This window comes from Poecile atricapillus, chromosome 13 (genome assembly GCF_030490865.1).
Source record: "Poecile atricapillus isolate bPoeAtr1 chromosome 13, bPoeAtr1.hap1, whole genome shotgun sequence".
Classification (NCBI taxonomy): domain Eukaryota; kingdom Metazoa; phylum Chordata; class Aves; order Passeriformes; family Paridae; genus Poecile; species Poecile atricapillus.
This window is the reverse complement of record NC_081261.1, coordinates 7,539,809-7,561,742: the sequence shown is the minus strand read 5'-3', so window position 1 is coordinate 7,561,742 and position 21,934 is coordinate 7,539,809. Positions and strand designations below refer to the sequence as shown.

General features: G+C 41.4%; 1 protein-coding gene across 2 annotated transcripts in view; it reads left to right on the top strand.

The window, feature by feature from the left end:
* The first annotated feature begins 1,236 nt into the window (after nucleotides 1-1,236).
* CNOT6 (CCR4-NOT transcription complex subunit 6) overlaps nucleotides 1,237-21,934 on the top strand; it is a 32,832-nt gene continuing 12,134 nt past the window's right edge. For both annotated transcript variants that reach the window (XM_058848649.1, XM_058848648.1), the window contains exons 1-3: nucleotides 1,237-1,419; nucleotides 15,842-15,955; nucleotides 18,411-18,597. In XM_058848649.1, the coding sequence (XP_058704632.1) occupies nucleotides 15,844-15,955; nucleotides 18,411-18,597 (299 nt within the window). In that variant the 5' untranslated portion in view covers nucleotides 1,237-1,419; nucleotides 15,842-15,843. The remainder of the gene's footprint in view (nucleotides 1,420-15,841; nucleotides 15,956-18,410; nucleotides 18,598-21,934) is intronic.

The window sequence follows — 21,934 nt, the reverse complement described above, 5'->3', positions numbered from 1 at the left end:
TGAAGTATAGCAGGATTATTTCCACCCAAGTGTCAACCTTTCTAGGGAGGACATTCTGTGAGCAGGTTTGGTCCGCAGCATGCCAAGGTCATGTTTTTCAAAGTGCTGGCCTTGATGGATGGCAGTGGTGTTCCTCAGAAGCTGGACCTGGTACCATCCTCTTTCACATTATGTTAAAAGAGGATGTCTCGCTGCACAACAGTGTAAGTGCCATTTATTTCCAGATACATATCCAGTTATACCTAAATGGAGGCCTCAATTCCTATTCAGCTTTCCTGGATCAGAAACAGGGTTCTGTATCTGGGACAGTGTCTTTGTCTTCACTATTCCCTTGGATGAAATGGTGTGTACCAAGTGCTCATTTGCTGCAGCATCATCAATGCTTCAGCATTTCAGCTCTCTGAAAAAACTGACAAAATCTTTAATTTGGAAGTCATTATTTAGGACCTTTGCTAATACTACACCATGAATGGCACTTCCCCACCATCATTTCACTTGGCATCTCTCATCATGAACTCTTGTTGTACAGCGACAGTAGTAATAATATTTAATGAGAATGTACTTAATTTTTCTAAATATCTTGGTTTGCACCCAATTATCAGCTCATGAAGAAAATTACGTTAGCTGCAATCGGAATTTCAGAAAGGTGCTGCTGGTGATTCTGGGGGACATTTCACAGTAAACATTGTTCCTGAGCATGTCACAGTGAAGGATCCGAGGGACTGGTTTACCATTAAAGACACGGACATAGAAGAAATGTTCTGTTTTCAAGAAGGTGTCTGGCCTATCACCTGCACCATATCTGAGCTCATCCGCTTCACAGCTGAGCTCCCCACTTGGGCTTTTGCAGGCGAATTTAAAAGTTCTTTTCCAAACAAGTAACTATTCCCATTCGCCTTCCTTGGGCTCCTGCTAGGAACCCCTTCCCTGCCACAGAGCATCTGCACGGCTTTCGAGCTTTACACCGCAGCCCACTGGTTACTTTCCCCCAGTTTTCCCCCGCCGCGTTCCTGCGGCCGTACCCTCAAACACGCTCCAAACTCCTCCCTCCGCATCCCCCCGCGGCCCCCCCGGCCCTGCCGCCCCCTCCCCGGCTCCCTCCGCGGCCGCGGAGCGTGCGCGCAGTGCGGGCGGCCTGGGCAGGTGGGGCGGAGATCGGAGCGGAGCGGAGGAGGAGGAGGAGGAGAGGAAGGAGGAGGAGGAGGAGGAGGAGGAGAAGGAGGCGGAGGAGGAGGAGGGGGGCCGGCCCGCCCGCAGCCGCCGCCGCCGCCAGCGCCGCCATGATGCTTGTTTGCTTTCAATGAGTGTGAGGAGGAGGCGGGGGGGAGCCGCTCTCCCGTCCGGCCCGCGGCAGGAAACAAAGAGCCAGGCAGGCGGCGGAGCGAGGGCGGCGGGGGGACGGGGATGCTGCAGCCACAGGTAGGGGCGGCCCCGACGCCCGACCCGGAGCGGGGGGCTCTGCCCGGGGGGGGCAGCGCTGCGGGGGGAGTGCGCTGAGGAGAGGGGGGGGACCGGCGGTAGCACGGCCAGGGGGGACCCCCGGGCTCGGCGGGGAGCAGCCCCCGCGCCGCGTCGTTCGGAGGTGTCAGGGGGGGCCGAGGCCCCTCTGGGCGCGGGGGGATTCCGGGGGGGCTGTGCTGGGCCTGGGCAGCCGCTGCTGCGGGGACGGCCGGGAGAGGCTCCGCGCCCGGGGAGGCGGCGGGGAACGGCGGCTTTGGGAGCGGGGGCGGCGGGGAGGGGGCTCCGCACCCCCGGGCCGAGCCCCGCGAGCGCCCACCGGCGAGCGGGAGGCAGGGAACGAGGCTGGGAGGGAGCCGGGCCGGGCGGCGCCGCGCAGGAGCCCGGCTCTGTTTGCATCGGAGAAGCAATTAAGATAAATTAGTATAATGGCATCTGGAAGCCTGAAGTTGTTGTGTATTTTCGGTTTGTTGTTTTTGTTGGGTTTCGGTTGGTTGTTTTTTTTTTCGTTGCTGTTGTTATTATTGGTGCTGGTAGGTTTTGTTGTCTTTGTTGGTTTTTTTTATTTTTTATTTTTTCCTCACCGTGCAATTTGAGTTTAAAATAATTAAACAAAAGGCCGAGGGAAATGACATCAATCGGGGGAATTGCCCGTCCACCCTCCGCGCACGGCGCCCCGCGCCGCTGCCTCCCCGGAGGCCGATCCGCCTGGCTGGGCGCGCAGCGAGGGGCGGCAGCGCTGCCTGTCAGCGGAGCGCTTCGGCTGCTCCGGAAGGAGCCGCGGCAGCCGCCCGCCCTCCCGTCCCTCCCCGCCCCGCCGGCAGCGGGAGCCGCGGCCGCGCTGGCGCCGGGGCCGGAGCGCCGCTCGCTCGTTCCGGCGGAGGGAGCGGCGGGGCGGGCGGTGGCCCTGAGTGGCAGCGGCGGCCGCCAATGAGGGGCCGCGGGGGCCGTGAGTGGCAGCGGCGGCGGCCAATGGGGAGGCGCGGGGGGCGGGCGCGGGAGGCCGCGGGACAGGCGCATGCAGGGATAAACAGAGGGAATTGGGGCGGGGGGTGCTGGGGCTGCGATCGGGATCGTAGCGGTCCGTCCGTCCTTCCGTGTCCGAACGGGGTCGCTGCCTCGGCTGGGGCACGGGGAATGAGCGCCTGGGCTGCCTGCGTAGCCGCATCGTGCGGGGGAGCGGGCGGTGGGCAGCTCCCGCACCCTCCGCTCCGTCTTGGGGCTCACAGGACAGGCTTTCCTCCTCCAGAATTTTATGGAGAACGATAAGCCTGGGATTAGACAAGGCTTAAAAAAGGAGATACTTAATGCACCTGTCTCTGTCTTGGTATCTATGGTGAACACATATTTTATCAGCAATTTTTCCACGAACATTAAAAATTCATGGGAGACCTACTAGGTTGTAGTCCTAGGTTGGACTCGATGATCTTAGAGATCTTCTCTAACCTGATTCTGTTCTACTTTGCTTTGTGTAGTATAAGAAGTATATTCAAAACAAATGCAGTAAGCTGAAGGTTTTGTTGGTTTTTAGTTTTCGTTTATTTTGCTTTTTGTTTTTTTGTTTGTTTGTTTTTTAATACAGCCATCTGTATTTCTACAAATGCATAGCAAATTGTATTACTGAAAATAGAACTTCATGGATGGGTATTTGCTTTGTAACTAGAGTTGCAGATTGCCTGTTTTTTCATTTGATTTCTGGGGCTTTTTTTTCATAATCTAGATTTCACCACAGTGGGTAACTAATTCAAAATCCAAGGGATTAAGAAATACCTGTGGTATTTGTCTGGCTTAAATACAAAGATGTGCAAGTGTTGACTGGTAATTGTATTGTATCTTGCGTTTTTTTTCATTCTAGAGCAGGTCTCGTAATTGGGAATTTATCAACATTTCCACTGGGGTAATTTTACAGGATTATCCGCCCTCTGTTCTTCCTGCTGGTTCATCTGGACTCTGTGGAGTTTGCTGCTAGCAATGGAGCCTTCTGTGGGGGTTTATTCATGCTATTACTGAAATGGAGCCCTTCGCATTTGGATTAACTCTTTGTTCACTTTTCACCTGAATCACTTGGATCAGCCCCTGTTTAAAAAGGATCCTGCCATGCATCTCTTTTCTGTTTGCATTCTGAAGTTGAACTCTGAATACAGTCTCATGTTCAGGCTGTTTGTTGTGCTTGAATTTTAGAGGAAGAACTGAAATACAAAGATAGATGAAACTGTAATACTGCCTGGGCAGGTAAATACATCTGACATTTTATACATGAAGACTTGAGAGCATGTTATGAAGGGTCACAAACTGAATGACCACAGTACCTTTTCAAGATAGGGTTGTACTAGGTACTAGGAAGACCTTTTAACCAAGTGCAATGTTTGTGATGGAAACCGCTGTCTTTAAAATGGTTCCAAGACTGAGCAAACTAAAAATTCTTTCCCAAAATATGAACAAAAGAATCTATGTTTGAAATCATGGCTGTATAAACAAAAATGGTTCTGTTAATCTATTACCAAAAAAACTTAAATATCAGTGTTTGTAGTGCACTGTGCCATACTGTTTGGTTCACCACCATGCCAGGAGTCCATGTGGTGAGCCAGAATTCTTCCATCTACTTGTGCAGTCCCTGTTGCAGAGGCCCTGGTTCTGCTTGCTAACAGACCGATGAGTTTTAAATTATTATTACTTGTTTTTGTCATGTCCTTTTGGCTGTACACTAGTGTGTGTGCAGTTTGACCTTTATATCCTAGTCTCAAATGGGGCCACATTAAGCAAAGATGCTACACAGAATCTTTAGGAATGAGGATGCCTTTCAGTCTTCAGAACTGAAGGGATGTACAAGAATTGACACTTATTTCTATAGGGGTTTTATTTTCAGGAAATACATACAGTATTGAAAGATTACAGTTGTGTATGGTGAGCTTTAAAAAGCTGCTGGTGACCTTAAAACACCACAATATTCACAACAGACCCAACCAACCACCAGATTTTAGTCCTGGTTGCATGAGGCACAGGTTGACCCATGCCCAGTTGCATACAAAGTATCTAGGGTTTTCAATCTGTATATTGAGGTTTTACACTACTTCCCATGTCAAAATACTGACATTACTGATTCCAGTCTAAATTTAGCCTTCTCCATGGTGTATTTTTGAAAGCTTTATGCATAAATTGCTCAAACTGAGTCACTGCAGGGTTTAATCTGTTTTGTTCCTTCTAAAGTGTTTGTGCTTCACATTTGGAAGTGTGATTATTGTACAATACCCTGCAAGATTATTAGCATTGTGTTAAGTGACATAATTTATGTTCTTACATTGAAATTGGGTTGTACAAGTCCACTCAACAAGGCAGTCTTGGCATAAGCTTGGGGACCTGCACTCACAGTTTCTACATGGAGCAATTTCTGCAGCTGACGTCTCAAACAAGAGTTTACAAATGCTTAGGCAGGTCCCAAAGAAAAACCTGTTTAAATGCTTAACGTGTACTTTTCGCTGCTAATTGCACTTCCAAGATGGTGCTTGTTTAAAAAAACAGATTGGCAACAACTCAGTTTTTCCTTTTGTAAGACTGCAACATGAATCCTTTCATTAATGCCTTGGAGGCCTTTTTTCTAGTGTATGAATCAAGGAGGGACTAGGAGCAGTAAATATATGCAGTTGTTTATTTTAGAACTAAAATACTTGCTGTTAGGATTCCAGTTTGTGCTACAAGGGAGATCTGCAGGTAGAGATTGATTTGACTTTAGTTTTTTTTTTGACTTGGAATGCTGTTGTTATGTGGAGGCTGCCAACTCGATGTTGTGATCACTGCCTGGATATTTGGATGGCTCTCTTGTGCATTTTAGTTCATGTTCCTGGTATGCAGCCTTTATTCTGCAAGTGAAGGGGGCTCCTTACCTGAAGACCTTCCTAAAGTTTTTGTTCCATTTTATAATCTCCAAAGCATCCTGTGAGCTTCCCCCTTACCTTAGCAAGGCAGCAATTTTAGTTGGAAGATTGGAGTTTTCCAGAACATGCTGAAGCAATTTGAGTGATGGATACTGTCATGAGGGTGCAGCATCTTGCCATGGTTAGGAGACCAGGAATATACAATAATGTCATACCCTGCATGTTACAGATAATACGCAGCTTTATTGCTTGAGCTATTTTGGAGTTTATTGATGGGTGAGATGTAGATCCTGCACATTGATCTGACCTAAATGCTTCTCCTCAGAAGTATCTCTGTGCATAGATCAGTTTGCAAAGTTGGGGATCCGAAAAAAACTTGCTTCAGAGACAGATCTTTCATGTTTAGCCAAGGCATACAAAAACGGAAGGCTTGAGACTAAACTAAAACACCACCAGGATTGGCTCTCAACCATCTGATGTGTATCACCCGTCAGAGCAAGGAAATGGCATCATAATGGCTGAATATAAAATGTATTGAGAAATTTTATGCCACACTCTGACCATTAATACTTTTAAATGTTGTTTTAAAGACCTTTTAACAATTGCTCACCCAAGAGAGGAGTTTTGTGTGACAAAGCAAAGGTCCTGTGGATTAAGAGAAATTTCAGTGCAGCATTAATCACAGTTCATCTGCAGAGTATTTTCAGGAATGAAAGCTTTTAGGAACAAGTAATAAGTGTGAAGAATAATTAAAACTAGTAAGGAATCCTGTTTTGATGGGGAACATGATGAAAGATCCACCTCTGGAGATTTGCAATGGCCAGTCATGGCATAGGTGCTTACTATATAGGGAACAGTGGACTAGATCACCTCTTGGTTTCTTCTGATGTACATCAGGATTTCTCTCTGGTAGCAGAATTTGGAAAGCTGCTACTTTGGTTGCTCATTAAATCCACATCATCCATGTCAGTACAACTGTAGTCAGAGTAATGCTCAGAAACAGTCAGTGACATGGCTGAGCAGTGATACTTGGTTATTAAAAAAACCTCCCAACCTCCCAACCCCCACAGCCTCTAAACCCCATTTCTTAGCTGATTTTTGGTTTTCAGTATTGTCTCACAAACAGCTGCATCAACACAACTGAAAGAGGTGATACAGTGGAATATGGGGACAGGAAAGAGGTCCTGAGTTGGCTTTGCCGCACAAGAGCGTGGTTGTGGAAAAACAATTTCAGGCTTGTTGGTTAAATTTGAAGTAAAACTAATCTGTGAATAATTTGCATGCTGTCAGGATGTGGCTAGGTGGGTAGAGCATCAGCTGTGCAATGGGTTCTGTAACATCCTGACTTTCAGTTAGTTTAGCAGCTCTAATACTGACATGCATTTAGGTATCTAGAAATGGTGCTCTAGGAAGGCAGAGATTTTTGGGTTTAGATACTGACATCTCTTGTCAAGCTCAAGTTCAGTTCTATAGCAGGAATGCTGAAAATGAGCTCATGGCCAAACTTCATTTAAAGTAGCTGAGTTCTCTCTTACTCCTTAGTTCTGTTGTAAGACTAAGAAATAATGTTTTGTGTGGTGACTTTTGGTTTTCCCCCATGAAACAACATAAGTGTGGTAAGCATTCTGCAGACACATAAAGGAAAATGTGGTAAGGAACTTGTTGGTACATGTGCCTGTAGTTAGAATAGCTTACTGAGTCGGACCAAGGTAAGAAATTTCGCACTAGGTCCCCTAAACAAGAATCAATGTTCCATATATTGTGAACAATCATAACTAAATTGTCAAATATGATTTGATACAACCAGTGGAGTGGGAGTTGTATTATATTAATGTTTTGGAGTGCAAGACTATTCTCAGCTTTCTAGAGACATTTGTAGGTGAAGCTTTTAAGCCTTGTTCTTTCTGCCTACATTTATAAAACCTGAAGCTAAATGTTTTACAACACAACTCTTCCTTTCTAAAGCTGGTCTTTTAGGTTCCATCTGACTTGTATAGTATACAATTCTGTAATGCAATGCAATTTATTTAAATTCCTAAAGTAATTAGTGAACCTGACATCTCTTTAATATATGGGAGTTTCAGAACACACTAACAGAATGTGCAAAAAGCTGAATGCTGTGTAGTACTCATTAACTAGCCAATGTGGTTCCCAGGGTACCAGTTAAGGTCAGTCTTTGCTTTGCAATTTGGTTTTGTGTTAGTGCTTGTTTTGAATACAGCAGCCTTTTACTATAGTCATAATTAGATACAATTTCTGATAATTAAGAACTGTTCTAATCATCTGGACCATGTTTGCAACACTGAGAACATTTGGACATCGTATTTGTAATGATTATATGTTGTGCAGGGTAAGGAGTGGGGAGGGTTTTTTATCATGAGCCTGATAAAACAGGTCTGTCTTGGAGGTCTGTCTAGAAGATGGAGCTGTCAAGGACCTCTGTCCCAACTGTGCCTTTTGTACTCTGACCATTTTAGAGTTCTCTTCTGAACCTAAACTAGTTCTTTAGCAGCTGAACGTGGAAGTGGCAATTGCTTCTTTGCATTAATGAGATGATGGTAAGCAAGTTTTTCACACTATGCAAGGTTTAGAGGATTACATGTACACCATTGAAGTACAGGTCTGCACATTGCTTATCTGGGGGAAGTTGTAATAGGCAAGGGTTGGGAAGAAAAAGTATAAGTTGGGAAAATGACATCCTCCCTATGCCTACCACTGCCAGCTGGAACCAGGCAGTTTGCATTTCTATAAACAAGTAGTTATGAAGGACAAAGAAATCTTAATTAAATTTAAAGTACCTGCAGGTCAAAATTTAATATGCTCTTCTTAAAAATATGAAATGACTGAGTTTTGAACTTAACAAAATTTAAAGCCTGTTCTAGTCAGTGCTCTCTAGTCTAATGGAGCTTTCCTGATTTGAAGACAGCAAGTAAATCCTTTGACATTTATGGCCTAGTTTATCTGAACCAGGATGCTTTGCTTGAGTTTCTGGAGGGTTATGTTTCATTTTAGTCAGCTTTGGCTAGATTAAGGGGTTTGCTGAACTTTAACAGCTTTATAGATTTTTAAAAGAATATTAAAGCATTTGTCAGCTTCTGAGTTTTCTCTAGTAGAACTTATATATGCAAATTCAGATAACTCATCTGATTAGTAATATTCCAGATACACTTACGTGAATGAATGGATTGACTTAATCATCAGTATCTTGTATTTATTATTACACATGTTCACATGCATGTTCACATCCCACATCATTATCTTAAGTCTGAAAAAGAGGAAGGGTAACTCGTGGGTTTGTATTGACAGTCATATAAAATTACAGTTTTAGAAGTCCTCAAAATAGGATGGAGAAGCATTACATCCCTGATGAAGCCATTAAATCTTAATAAGCTAACAGCCACTAAAATGTGATCTTAGCAAGTGAAAAAGTACTTGGAATGAATCAATTTACTTTGTGTTGACTCAACAGCTTTTTTTAAAATTTTAATTTAGATTATTCCAACATTAGCTATAAATTGGGTTAAAGGGATCTTGACACTTTCCCACATGTTATAGCTGAGTCTTCTGGGAGTGGGGAGTGTTTCAGGAGTTGTCCTTATGCTGCTGCAGTTCTGCCTGTGCCCACAGCTGGTACATACCATCCCTCCCCACGCTAGGCAAAAGGAAATTTTGAACTTACAGCATGTGTTCTGAAAAATTCAGGTGTTGGCCTTCAGCTGATTTCCCAATCAGATTTTTCCTAGCCTTATTTTTTCAATACCAAATACTTACTGTAAAAAAAAATTACTTGGCTTTTTTCAAATAAAATGCCAAGAGTGTTTGTACTAGCCTACAAATAATAGGTGTTTACACAACAGACTTGATATTTGCCTTGAAGTAGCATACTTCAAGTAGGGAAAAAATAAATATGTGGTTTCTTGCAACACTGGTGTTTTCTTGTATATATTTCAATAGAGGGATCTGGTTCATGCATACGAAGTTAAATGTAAGGTTGTATTTCAATAGATAAGCAAGCCCTTAAATTTCTGCTTATTCAGAATATTTGTGATTTTAGTTCTAATGTACTCTAGTATGGATATCTAAATTCTGAGACAGATTTAATTATTTCTTTTTTCTTTTTTTTTTAGTGATGACTCACATATTTCCTGAATTTTGGTTTATCTGCTTGTATATTGTAGCAAAATATATTTTGCACTTATGTTTCATGTTACAATATACTGTAGGAAAATATATTTTGTATAAAATATGTGTAACAAATATATATTGTATACTATATTGCAACAAAATGTACATTATGTAGCAAGTCATGTTTTAGAGCAGAATGCAAGTATTTTTCTGTGTTATGGGGTATACCTGCTAGTAGTTGGGAAATACAAAACTACAGGCATATATTAAGATTTTTTTTTAAAAAAAAGCTTCAATTTAGTATGTTTTGAATAAGACATTTATAGAAATAAGATAACATGAAATTTAGAAGGTTTTTTTAGGAACAGTATCAGGATACAGAAAAGGTATTCAAGTCTCTAGTTTTACATTTTAGGTAGTTGGGGTGATGCCAAATCATTTTAAATAAGAATTTAGCTGAAATACTTCAAATGTACTTCACAGGGCACTTGAGGTTTAGCTGGGATGCATTGGGTGTTTGTTTACTTTCCTCATCCTGGTATCTTGCCCATGAATATTTTCCATCAGTTTCCAGTACTGACATCACTCTCAGGTTTGTTGCCCAGGCATGGAACGGGTTGAGGATAAATTCAGTCATTGACTCAACTCATCACATCAAGTGTGTAAATTCTGCAGGGACTGACCTTTATCATAAACCCTGTTCAAGCCACTGTGGCTTTTCTGTGAGGAGGTGCCAGATGTTGCACCTTGTCATCCTGGCCAGGGACAATGTTGTTGCTTATTGCCTGTACTTGAAGCTGAAATGTAATTAAGTTCCCATAGAAATTTATGACTTGTTGGGTAAAGCACCACTAGTGACAGGACAGGGAAAGCAGCAAGCTTGATTCATGGTGGAAAAACACTTTTTAAAGAAAGGCTAGTGAGCAAATCCGCAGTTTTATAGTAAAACTGAAATACATCACTATGAAATTATCTTGAAGATTTTTTTTCTGAAGTGTAGTAGCTCTCTTTTAGAGGTACTTCTGTTCCCTTTGAAGAGGGTCACTGTTTGGAGTTGAAAGCAGAAATTCCTGTTAATTCTAATAAAGTTCAACGGTAGAAATTAACCCTTTCAATACAGGTTAACACATTCCATTAGCCTATACATTGCTAGACCTGCTGCAGCCTTAAGTTATCTAAAAAACAATGTACTTTGCCTTCAGTTAGGATTTCAGACTTTGTTCAGTGTTACTGTTTAACTGGGTGAGGGTAACTGGAAACAAGAGTTTGCTTCCTGCTATGGGAGAAGAGATTTTGTGCCAGTGTGGTCAGAAGTGCCATTATGATGGTGTCCTGACTTCAGCAGCATCAAATCCACACATACATTTCTGCTATACAGGAATAATAACACAGGAAGCTAGTCTCTCTCAAATATATATATATATTTTTTCTTCTTCTGCCCTTAGCCAGTTTCTCTTCACCAGCTCTTTTGTTATCAGACAAAAGTCAGTGCTGATGCAAGAGTGAAGTGGAAATACAGGGTCTTGGGGAGGAGGAACTGCAGCAGGACCAGCTTAGTTCTCCTTCATGCATTGTAAAACCACAGTGCAAGTGGTAGAGGGTGTGGAGGATCCTAAATTAACTTTGAATTCAAAACAGACCAATCAGTTTAAGAAACATTTATATTTGTGGGGAAGGTCATTGGAACCCATTTTTAAGTGAAACTTTGGATTGCATGGAAAAGAGCTTCAGGGTTAAAGGCACAAGGTTACAAAAGAATGGTCTGGGGTGAGCTTCCAGTTGAGGGTTTGGAGAGAGAAAGGGAAAAAAAGTTTCTCATATGTGCTATTGTTTTCTTATGAAATCTTTGAGCAACTTAATAGATTGCTTTCTATCCTTCTACTTTTCAGCAGTTGAGAAGTAATTTATTTGGCAAGTAGTACTGTACTGCATCAACGAATGGAACATATTGTCCAATTGTCTTGTTACTTCTTACTTTATTAGATCTAGATTTGCATTGTTTATTCACTGTTTTTAATTAAAGCAGCAAAAAGTTTGAGTAATTCTGCACTCGATCAGGTGTGGTGCTATTTTGTTTACTTTCCCCTTCTGGCTATCTCCTGATCTGCATAGTGTGTTAGTGACAAGTAAAAGCAAGTAAAGGGGGAGGAGGGGAAGTCAAAAGAAGTCACCAACATGTCTTAGGAAGTTTCAGAAGCAGAGCTGTAATGCTTCAGCATTGTGATCTTGAAGTATTTCTAATAGTACTCCCAGATTTGTAAATGAGTTTTATAGATAGTTTCAACTGATCCAGTCAACTATTCTGAAATAGCTATTTCCGTACTTATTATGAACTATGTCTGAACACTGTGTTGCTCTTACTTGTTCATCATTTTTTACACAGTTTTAGGATTCAAGTTTTCTTTTCCTGATTTAAAGATGATGTTTTAGAGGCAAACTTGGTATCTACATCCATAGTATAAAAGATTGTACTTGGCCTACAGGAGTTGTCCAATACATTTAGTCTTGAAATGGAGTTAATTTATCATGGTGTTGTAGAAAGCATTTCAGAAAGTGAAGAATTGCTGTAGTATTGGGGTGCTTAAAAAAAATATAAAATCATAATCTCTAAGTATCTGTATTTTGTTTAAATCTTCCTTCTTGCCATCTTCCACTTTCACAAAAATGGCAGAAGGGTAGAACAGAAAAAAAAAGTCATCATCTTTCTCACCCTGTCACTCAGAGCAGACTAATTTCTTCATTTTGAAGACATTTATTGGTAGTTTCCATAGTCACCTGGAGCATTAACTACTTCATTGTCCAGCTTCTGCTTTGCACGTGTCCATAGGCAGGGACACTTATCATTCCAAACGTCAGGCAATGAGCTGAACTCCCTCTGTTCTACAGGGAGCAGTGTATCTAACCCAGCCTGGCCTCCAGGAAATCCCTTTCCAGGCCACCAGCTCCTCCTGACGTGGTGCCCTCGGTGGCCCTGGTGCTGTGGCTGGGAGCACAGCCCAGGAGCTCGTGGTGCTGCTGGTGACACTGTCATTGTTCAGGACAATCCCAGCTCCCAGCTCACTGTGCGTGGCCTGGCTGCAGTCGTGCCTGTGATCTGGAGCGACAGGCGGCACCTGGGGCAGGTGCAGCTCCACCTGGCAGCATTTGGCTTTGTGTCCAGTGGTCTGTTCTGAGGGAAGCCAGAGCTCCATCACCCACCTGCTGCAGTAGCCAGCTTTGTCAGCTCTCTTCCAGCAGGTTGCCCTCCCTTGACATAACAACCTTTGGGTTTTTTCCTTCTCTTTGTGATCCCTGTCACCCTTTCCTGAAGGGACTGTCGGTCCCTGCTGCCCCTCACCCTGTCTCAGTGCCTGTCTTTCAGCATCCTCTGACCCAACAAGGTTTTAGAGCAGTGTCTGCACTGGAGGCTGGAGCTCTCATTCCCTGTGTCAGACCCTGTGCACTGTTGACCTCACTGGCCTTGTTTGGCTCAGTTTCTTTGGGTTAAGGGGTGTCAATTCTATGTGGGGACTGAGTGACCCACGGTGGAAGTGGGCAGCCACACTCAGTACAACTCTCAAGCTCTTCTGTTTTTACAGCTATTAAAGCGACAATTTTAATAACCTGGTACAAGATAGTAAACAATTGTGTTTGTATTCAACCATATTTTAATGTCCTTTTCATTAAATTTATGTTGTCTGGGGTGTGTTCCTGGCACCCATGTCATATCTTTGTTATAAAGATTTTCTCCTTTACAAACTGATTTACTGTATGCGATAACAACCTAACATTAATGGTGCTTCCACAATCTGTGTTGGTACAAGTGAAAGCTACGGGTGGTATAAGCTCTTTTGAAAATTACCATGATGATTGTTAAGAGCTGCAGTTATCAATGGTTCTAAGGATGTTCAACACTATTTTATGGGTCTTACTAAAAATTGCTCTAGTCTGACAAAACTCTATCACTTAATCTGATGTTTACCTCAGCTTTTATGTTTTACTGTAGCCGCTCAGCAGGTGCTAAATTTGGGTTTGGGGAGGTGGAGAAAGCAGACAGTAAAAGAGACTGATTTTCTTGAACTACTCTATGCTGTCAAGTTTTGAAATACAATTCAAGGTGTTGTGCTTGTGTTTTATGCTGCACTGTGAGATACAACCCAAATTTAGCCTTCCTGTCAGTGCCTGAGAAACTTTGAGTTCTGGCTGATAGATGAAGATGTGCTAATGCCTGGTGTGCCAGTATTCGAGATGTGCCTGGTGGCAGTGATGCTCTTGGGCAGCACCAGCTCCTTCAGCCAGGAGGCTCTCAAGAATTTGCTGCTTTTTTGGCACCTGGTAATCCTAAACAGCAGGGACTCAGCCTCTGAGAAATGCTGCAGCAGTGAGGGAGGGAAAACCATTGAGAGCAGGAACTTTATTGAGAGGAAGAGTGGTGCCATGGAGTGACAGAGAGTGCAGGATCACCCGGATCTGGTGTTAAACCCTCAAATTCTTAAATCTCTAATTGTTTTAGTGTACGTTAACAAAACCCACTGGAAAAGTATGTCATCCTCTTCTCTAGCAGTGAGCAGTGATACACTGCTGGTACCAGGAAAGCTGTTAATTAGTGCATGTGATTGAGTGTGCTCTGGGGAGCGTTCATGTTTCTGTACTGAATGAGATTTCTGTCTTTGCTATACCTCCTTCTCAAAAAATTGGAACATATTTATTAATTCAAGGAGAGGCAGGAAGAGAAAGCAGTAAATGTCTGAGAAAGGTAAATGTTTCCTGACAAGCTGGAGCATTCCTACGTGGTCTTTGTGAATTATATATAATTATACATAGAAATTTCAGAAGAGATGCTCTGATGACATTATTCTGATTTATATTTTTGCACCAGTCAGTTGCATAGTTACTGCAGGGAGAGGTTAGGCTTAGGTTACCTTTCTGGAGATAATAATCCACTCTCCTCTCATTTAATTAGTGAAGTTTGATGAAAAAAGTGTTACACTTGGTGATTCCCACACCCTGGTTACTCAAATGCCTTCACTCTGGAAGGAGCCTCACCCAGCTGCTATTTATAATCTGATCCTTTTACCCACAATTCACTTCTTAAAGGGGAATTTCTTTTCACTGCAGAAATCTGGTTTTGGCCAGCAGTGGGAGTGGGAAAGGAAAGGAGGAGTTTGATTTAGTAAAAGAGCTGTTACATTAAAGTAAGCATGTGATACCTAAAAGCTTTATTTTAATTAAGATGCCTAGTTATCAGAAAGTTTTTGGTGGATTTCTGTGTTTTGTTTGACATGCAGAGTAAACATTATTCCTTAAAATCAGTAAACAGATGATAAGTCTGGTTGATATTCTTATATACTTAGAGTTATTCTTTGATTATTTTATATGACAACGTTTTTTAGTTAATTCCAGGAAATAAAAAAATGAGAAAGCCTTAAAAGACTTGTGGTAGGAAGATGTCCTTAGAAATTTGACCAGAATAGCTGCTTGCTTATTGAGTGGGTTTGGGTAGTGTTATAATATTGCTGTAATGTATTTTGCTGAATAATTGCATAATATTGGTTGTAATGTGTTTTTAAGTGTGATTTGAGCCAGCATTGTTTTATTTCCCTATTTCATATAAATTGATTTATAGCTTTCTGTTGTTGGAGAGGAATGTTTGCTTCTCTGCCATGGTGCATGATTGAGTATGGTAAAATGAACCTAGAAAAATTATTCTTATAAAGTTACCAGGAATGATGTGAAAAAGAATGAGAAAAATGAAGTTAAATTTCAGTATTAAGTACCTGGCTGAAGAAAGTGATAGAAATATCTACCTTGGGTGCAATATTTTCAGATTGCAGAGAGTAGGGCGAAGGTTGGTTTAAAACCTATCACTTTGCGGATTTAAAGAATTGAGGATCTTTTTGAAACCTTAATTCTTTTCTTGATTCTGTTTTGTGTGGAAAAGAATTGCAGTAAACCTGGAACTGCTAGGTAATCAGAGTTATTAGCAAATGTGTTCTCTAGGAGTATGAGAGATCCCAGTGGTGGTGATCATCCCTTTTTGAAGTTTCATTGTTGAGGAAACAAGTACTAGCAGTGGGATGTGTTGGTTTTGAGGGACACACAACATAACCACAGAAGGTGGTGGGACACAACTTTTAAACTGCTTTGCATATTTTGGTAAATTACTGGGGGTGGGGAGGCTGTTGTCTGCAATTCTAGAAGCATTAGGAGTCTCTGTTTTTCTATTTTATAGCAGTGTTTCCCATTCAACAACTTTTGTAAAGGGGCACATCATCTGTAGCTTTGAAAAGTATTTGGTACAAAAGTCTAGTATGAAGTTTAACTGAAATGGGAATTGCCTTCTAAAGAATTCTCAGTATATAAGTATATAATATCCCGGTTAATCACCTGCCTTTTGGTTTCAACAGGAATGCCCAAGGAAAAGTACGATCCACCTGATCCACGGAGGATGTACACAATTATGTCCTCAGAGGAAGCAGCCAATGGAAAGAAATCACACTGGGCAGAGTTGGAAATAAGTGGTAAGAAACTGAGGCATGGTCCTGCATTATGAACTCACTGCAAGTAGTGTGGGCTTGGACAAGTCTGGGGTGGTGTTACCTGTCCTGAGGTGAGGCAGCAGAACACTGGGATAGCAGCTGGGGCTGTGTGAAGGGAAGAGCTGGGGCTGGGATAACAGGGAGCTGTAGGTGGGGCAAGTGGGAAATCCCCATGTGTAGGAAAGTTGTCAAGGTGAGGATATGGATGGGAGCTCTTGTGTTTTAAGGAGATGAAGTGAATGAGAGCATGAATGTAAGATCTAATTTGTCAATGAGAAGAGGGTGAAGTTGGGATTGATCTACAGTGTATGTGTTTACTGTAGGTAATTTAACAATGAGCTATTAGTCCATGAAGCAAAAGCTTTCTGTTTTAAAGTAGTTGTAAATTTTTCTTTGTTCTTAAGATTGAAGACAAACACCAAACCCTCTACAATCTGTGCAAGCTTTGAAAAACTGTTGGACTCCTGAATCTTTTCTGAAAAATAAGATAATGCTCGGAATTCATAAGCATGTATTTCAACTGGTCAACCAGTCTCTTGATTTGTAGAGTAAATCCTGAGTCTGCTACAAAAAATGTGTTTACAAGGAAATTCAAGCAAATATTTTAGGAATTAAAAAGTTATTTTGTGACATTTTAAACTTAGGCTGTAATTTTGTGTGAATACGGAGGTTCTTTAAGCAACTGTTAAGATTTAGAAATAACAGTTCATTATGGGAGAAGGACTAAACAAACAGTTCTTCAAATTGTGAAGAATCTTTCCATCCAGTTCACTGAATCTGTGCCTTGCTTGCAGTACCACGTGCCTCACCATGTGAGTAGCATTCTTTACTGAAGGTTACAGATGCAGAAACCCAGTTAAATGCTGCTTCAGGAATCAGCATTATATATCAGCATTAGGCTTGGAATCCTCTTGGACATCTGCTGCTCTGCATAGGAAGTGCATTAAGTGATGGCTCTTTCCTTTCATGCCTGGTAATCTCACTACAGACTGATTCCCGCCAAGGGAGGTGCTGGAGTCCAGAGCCTGGATCAGGGATGTTGGTTGGAAATCCTTTCAGCTGCAAGGCTTTCTATGATCACAGTCACCTGTTTGCATTGGGGGTGGGGCAAGAGGTGATAATTCCATGTTAAAAATGCAAAGAACTACCAATTTGTATTTAAAACCTTTCAAAAGATTCCTTAACAAGCATTAGAGGAGCATCAATCCCTTAAGAACTGTATGCATTTGCCTTGCATAATAAAATGTGAAGTGCTTTTGTTTCATTAATGTTCACACTGTCCTATCCTTGCAAAATACTTGGTCACATAATACAGAAACCCACAAATGTTTAGCTGATCTCATTTAAATAATGTTTTTTCATTACAGGCTTTTTCATGCACCTTGTTTTGTTATAGCTCATTGGAAATTATATCAGTATTAAACATTTTGCTGCCAGGGACTGAGTCCCAGATGCACATGTCTCAGTGTAACCTTCCCTGGGCACTAAATATGAATTCTTATTTTGGAGAAAATAATTTAAGGAAAGGAATTGCAAAGTGTGTGTGTTGGTATAATATTAACCAGACTGTTGTTAACCTTGATGAGTCACAGTGGGAATTTTAAGGTTGTTCCAACCAACTTTATGCCTTGGAGACTGGTGTTGGTACTCATAATGCTTTTGGTACAGTGAAATGATTTATGTAAATGAAAAAGGATTTACCCCTGGAGGAGAAAAATCTTGGAGAGAAGAAATATTTTGAGACCTTCAGATGATATCTCACATTTCTTGCATGTGGCAGTGTAAAAATCTTGATTCTGTCACACAAATCCATGTTTCCACCCTTCAGTTTATACAAAAAATCATACCTTTTTTAAAATATCTGGCAATAGTTGATACAGCTTTTAGTTGAATGCCAGATGGAAATCCATGTTCTCAACTAAGCATCTTAGTCACCCTAAATATAGTGTTTCTATCTGTTCTTGGCTGGATTAATGCCATAGAGTAAAGATTTTTGGTTTGAAAGATGTGCGGAAGTAAGGGATGAACCAAAGCACTGTCTTTCATCTCAGACATAAACCATAATTGAAAAAAATCTGTTTCTTACACCTCTGTAAATGATAAATTCATGGTCACCTAGTTAATATGTTTTGTCTTGTATGGAACTAGATAAAGGCAGATGTTTAAGCCTTGAGTATGGATTGGGAAAAACAACCTCAAGCATCCTTGGCAATATCTTGAAAATTTCTCACACAATGACAAATTTTTCATGTATAGAATGAGTGATTAATGGAATTTATGTTGAATAAAATAATAATAATAATAAAACCCATAAAAAACCCAGAAGCAAAACTCCCCCTCAAATTTCCCTGCCCTGTTCATACTTGAAAAATGTACTATTATTGCCAAATCTATGTATTTTAAATGTTCTATTTTCTTTTGTACCTTTCTTCCAAAGGGAAAGTGAGAAGCTTAAGTTCATCATTGTGGACACTGACCCATTTGACAGCTTTGCATCTCAGTGACAATTCCTTATCCCGTATTCCTTCAGACATTGCCAAGCTTCACAATCTGGTATATCTGGACTTGTCCTCTAATAAAATTCGCAGTTTACCAGCAGAGCTCGGAAACATGGTGTCACTCAGGTATGTAAATACTAGCAGGAGTTAAAACTGTTCTTTTATTATCTTTGTAGCAACAGTTCAAATTTCAGCATAAGTAAATTCCCCTTTCCTCCCTTATCTGCCTCCCCGAATGCTTGCTGTGGGCTGTGCAGCAATAGCAGTACTGGCTTTTCTGTGATCTCCTGTTCTGCTGTATGACAGCACAGAATGAGCCTCAGAAGTGCTTGGTTTGATGGCAATCACCCATTTTATATTTTTCCAAGTCAGATTTCCTCTCAGGCATTTCTTTCCAGATTCTTCTACAAATCTTTTATGTGGTGTTTGTCTCAAAGAGTAAGTGAAGCACCAAAAAAAATTGCTTTTAACTCATTGTAAGGTAGGAAAAATGTCAGATTAAATATTTCTGATAGTGTTAATTACAATATTTTCCTCTTTATTCATATTTAGTAATTACACTTAACAATAGTTCTTGTTCTGTTTATTGTATAACAGTTGCAACATATCTAGTATCATCGGCTCCCCACCTTTGCTGTGATGTAACTGCATTCCTGTGCAAACTGGGGAGGAGAAAAAAATATTCTAATCACAGCTTTTTGAGGTTTTTTTCCTTCAGTTTTGTAATGCCAAGATGTACAAAGTTTGCATGGAATGAAAACTTTTGGAAGTGAAATATGAATAATGATGCCTATTTAGATTATACTTAAGGCTGCAGCATTTTACTTTGTAAAAACACTGTTATGTAAATATATAAATTATTTATATAAGAGTAAATATTTACAGGCAACAGTCTTTTGCCCTTGACCCAAAGGAAGAGCCTTATTTTAGGATTATTAGACAGTTGCCAGTAATTACCTTCATTGCTATTAATTTTGATGATATTTCTGAACAGCTTTCTCAAATCCAGAAAATACAGAGTCTAGAAGTAACAAGAATGTTATTAGAAGTAAAGACAATGACAGAGAAATGGACTGCCAGCACAGCTTTCATGAAACTTGCAAAGCAAGTGTGCACATAGAAATATCTCACTGCATTTTTCCTCCCCTTTAGAAAAGTCCGCTCTGTTGGAGAGGATTAAACTAGCTGATTAAATTGGTGCTAAAAGCTCAAATTCCAGAGCAGTTCAAGTCTCAACCTTGGAGGCTGAGCAAAGGGACCTTGCTTTTTGAAGCATAATTGGCAGCTCTGTTTTGTAGCATGTTGTATAGTTGCTTTCAGCTGGAGAGGAGTCTGTTCTGAGCTCTAGTTTTTTGCATTGCTATTTCAATTAAAAGCAGTTATTAGTAACAGGTTTCTACCCTTCTTTATCCAGTTCCTTGGATATTTTGAGCTAGCAACCCTAAATTTACTGGAATAGTCTCAAATTCATCTTTGTACTTCATTAGCCTCTTTTCAGTCTTTTTCTTTTTAAAACATTTTTGTAAATGTAACACTTGTGACATGGAGATAGCTTAGCAGTGCAGAGTCATCAGTAATGTCAAGTCATTATGCCTTCTTCCCAGCACTTCTCCTGATTTATTCTGGCTGATTCTGTGAAGCTTCAGCTCTTGTAAGTCCTGAGTTTCTTCTGAGCAGAGGAGGGTAAATCTTGTAAATGTGAGATATGTAGCTAAGGTCTAGGATCACATAAGCTTTCTATTTATGTTCAAAAGACAGCACTTGAGCCCAGATCTCTAGATGTGAAAAGCTGTGCATGAACCCACTGTGCTCTTCAGTAGTTGCAGCTGCTCCATGGTTTTTTTTTCACTGTAGTGAAAGTGAAGAAAAACCCATAAGCACATCGTATGTGAGAGCACATTGCAGGTCCCAGCTGGGCTGGGGTTTTGTGTTCTAGGCTGGCTCTTGCTGCAGACACTTCCCCTGGATTCTGGGAAGTTGTTCAAACCAACGGTAATTCAACCGTGGGCATTGCTGATATCCTGACCCACAGAAATCATTTGTGCTCTCAACACTGAGAACTGATAACAGCTCTCCCAGCTCCCACATCTGGAGCTCTGGGTTTGTTCTGTACTGTAGAGCTCACCCAAGACTCCTTTTATCTATCTTTTTACTGCAAGTAGTTGAAAAAGATGTCAGAGCAGTAGGATTTCTGATCTTGGCAGAAAAAGGAGAAAAAGAATAAACAGTGTAACATTATCTTGGAAAGCTGAGCTATTAAACAGATTCTCTTGATATGCTTGAAAGAACTTGAGCGCACCCCCAGTACATTTGCAGATGGCACAGAGCAGGGTGGAAGGGTTGATCTGGAGGGCAGGAAGGCTCTGCAGAGGGATCTGGACAGGCTGGACCTATGGGCTGGGGCCACTGGTGTGAGGTTCAGTCAGGTGAAGTGCTGGGTCCTGCACTTGGGCCACAACCCAGCAGTGCTCCAGTTTGGGGGAACAGTGGGAAGCTGCCTGGTGGAAAAGGACCTGGTGGGGGTGGTCAGCAAGAGCTGAACAAGAACCAGGTATGCCCTGATGGCTGAGAAAGCTGATGGCACCTGGCTTGGATCAGCAGTAGTGTGGCAGCATGAGCAGGGCAGTGGCTGCCCTGTGCTGGGCAGTGCTGACTACACCTCAAATCCTGCAGTCAGTTCTGGGCTGCTTATGACAAGAGAGACATTGAAACCCTCAAATACTGTTCTGTAGAGATCCAAAGAGTTAAATTAACTCTTGCCCTCCAGGTTTCCTTTTTTTCTTCCTTTTTCTTTCCTTTTGGTTGCCCAGAAATACTTGTCAAGTCTCCAGGCACCAAATTCTAAACACTTTGGAGCAGCATCTTTATACTGATTGATTCTATGAAAGTTTTCATTGCTTAGTGGGAATTCATTTAGGAAAGTAAAAAGTCTATTTTCTTTGCCCAGTTTGTTGGGATATTAGAATTCAGGACATGAATTCTGTTCCTGCCTGTATATTGGTTTTGTGAGTTACAAAGCACATATTTTGTCTTACCACTGAAATTAAGAAGAAAAAACCACCCAAACCAACAGAAAATTACTGCTGTAAATGACTACTGCATGGTAATGCCATAGCTGTAATCATACTGCCATGATTCTGGATTTTTTAAATTTGGTTTCAGGGATATAATTTCTCTTTCTTTCTTATTACAGCTGACCTGTTTCATGGTCTGGTTTGTCTGAGCTGTTACTGCATCATCACTTGTAGATACTGAAGTGTTTAATTATTGCTAATGTTCACAAAATGTCTGACTGTTTAAGATAAACTCTCCAAACAGCTCCTTTCCTCTGTACTTCAACATAATGTGTTTTGTCTGAGTGTGTGTATCTGAGTACAGCAGGATGTCCCTAACCATTGCTGTTTAGTCTCTGAATTTTTCAATACTGTGGTTTGCTACTATATCTGTTCTCTTTTAGTTCAGT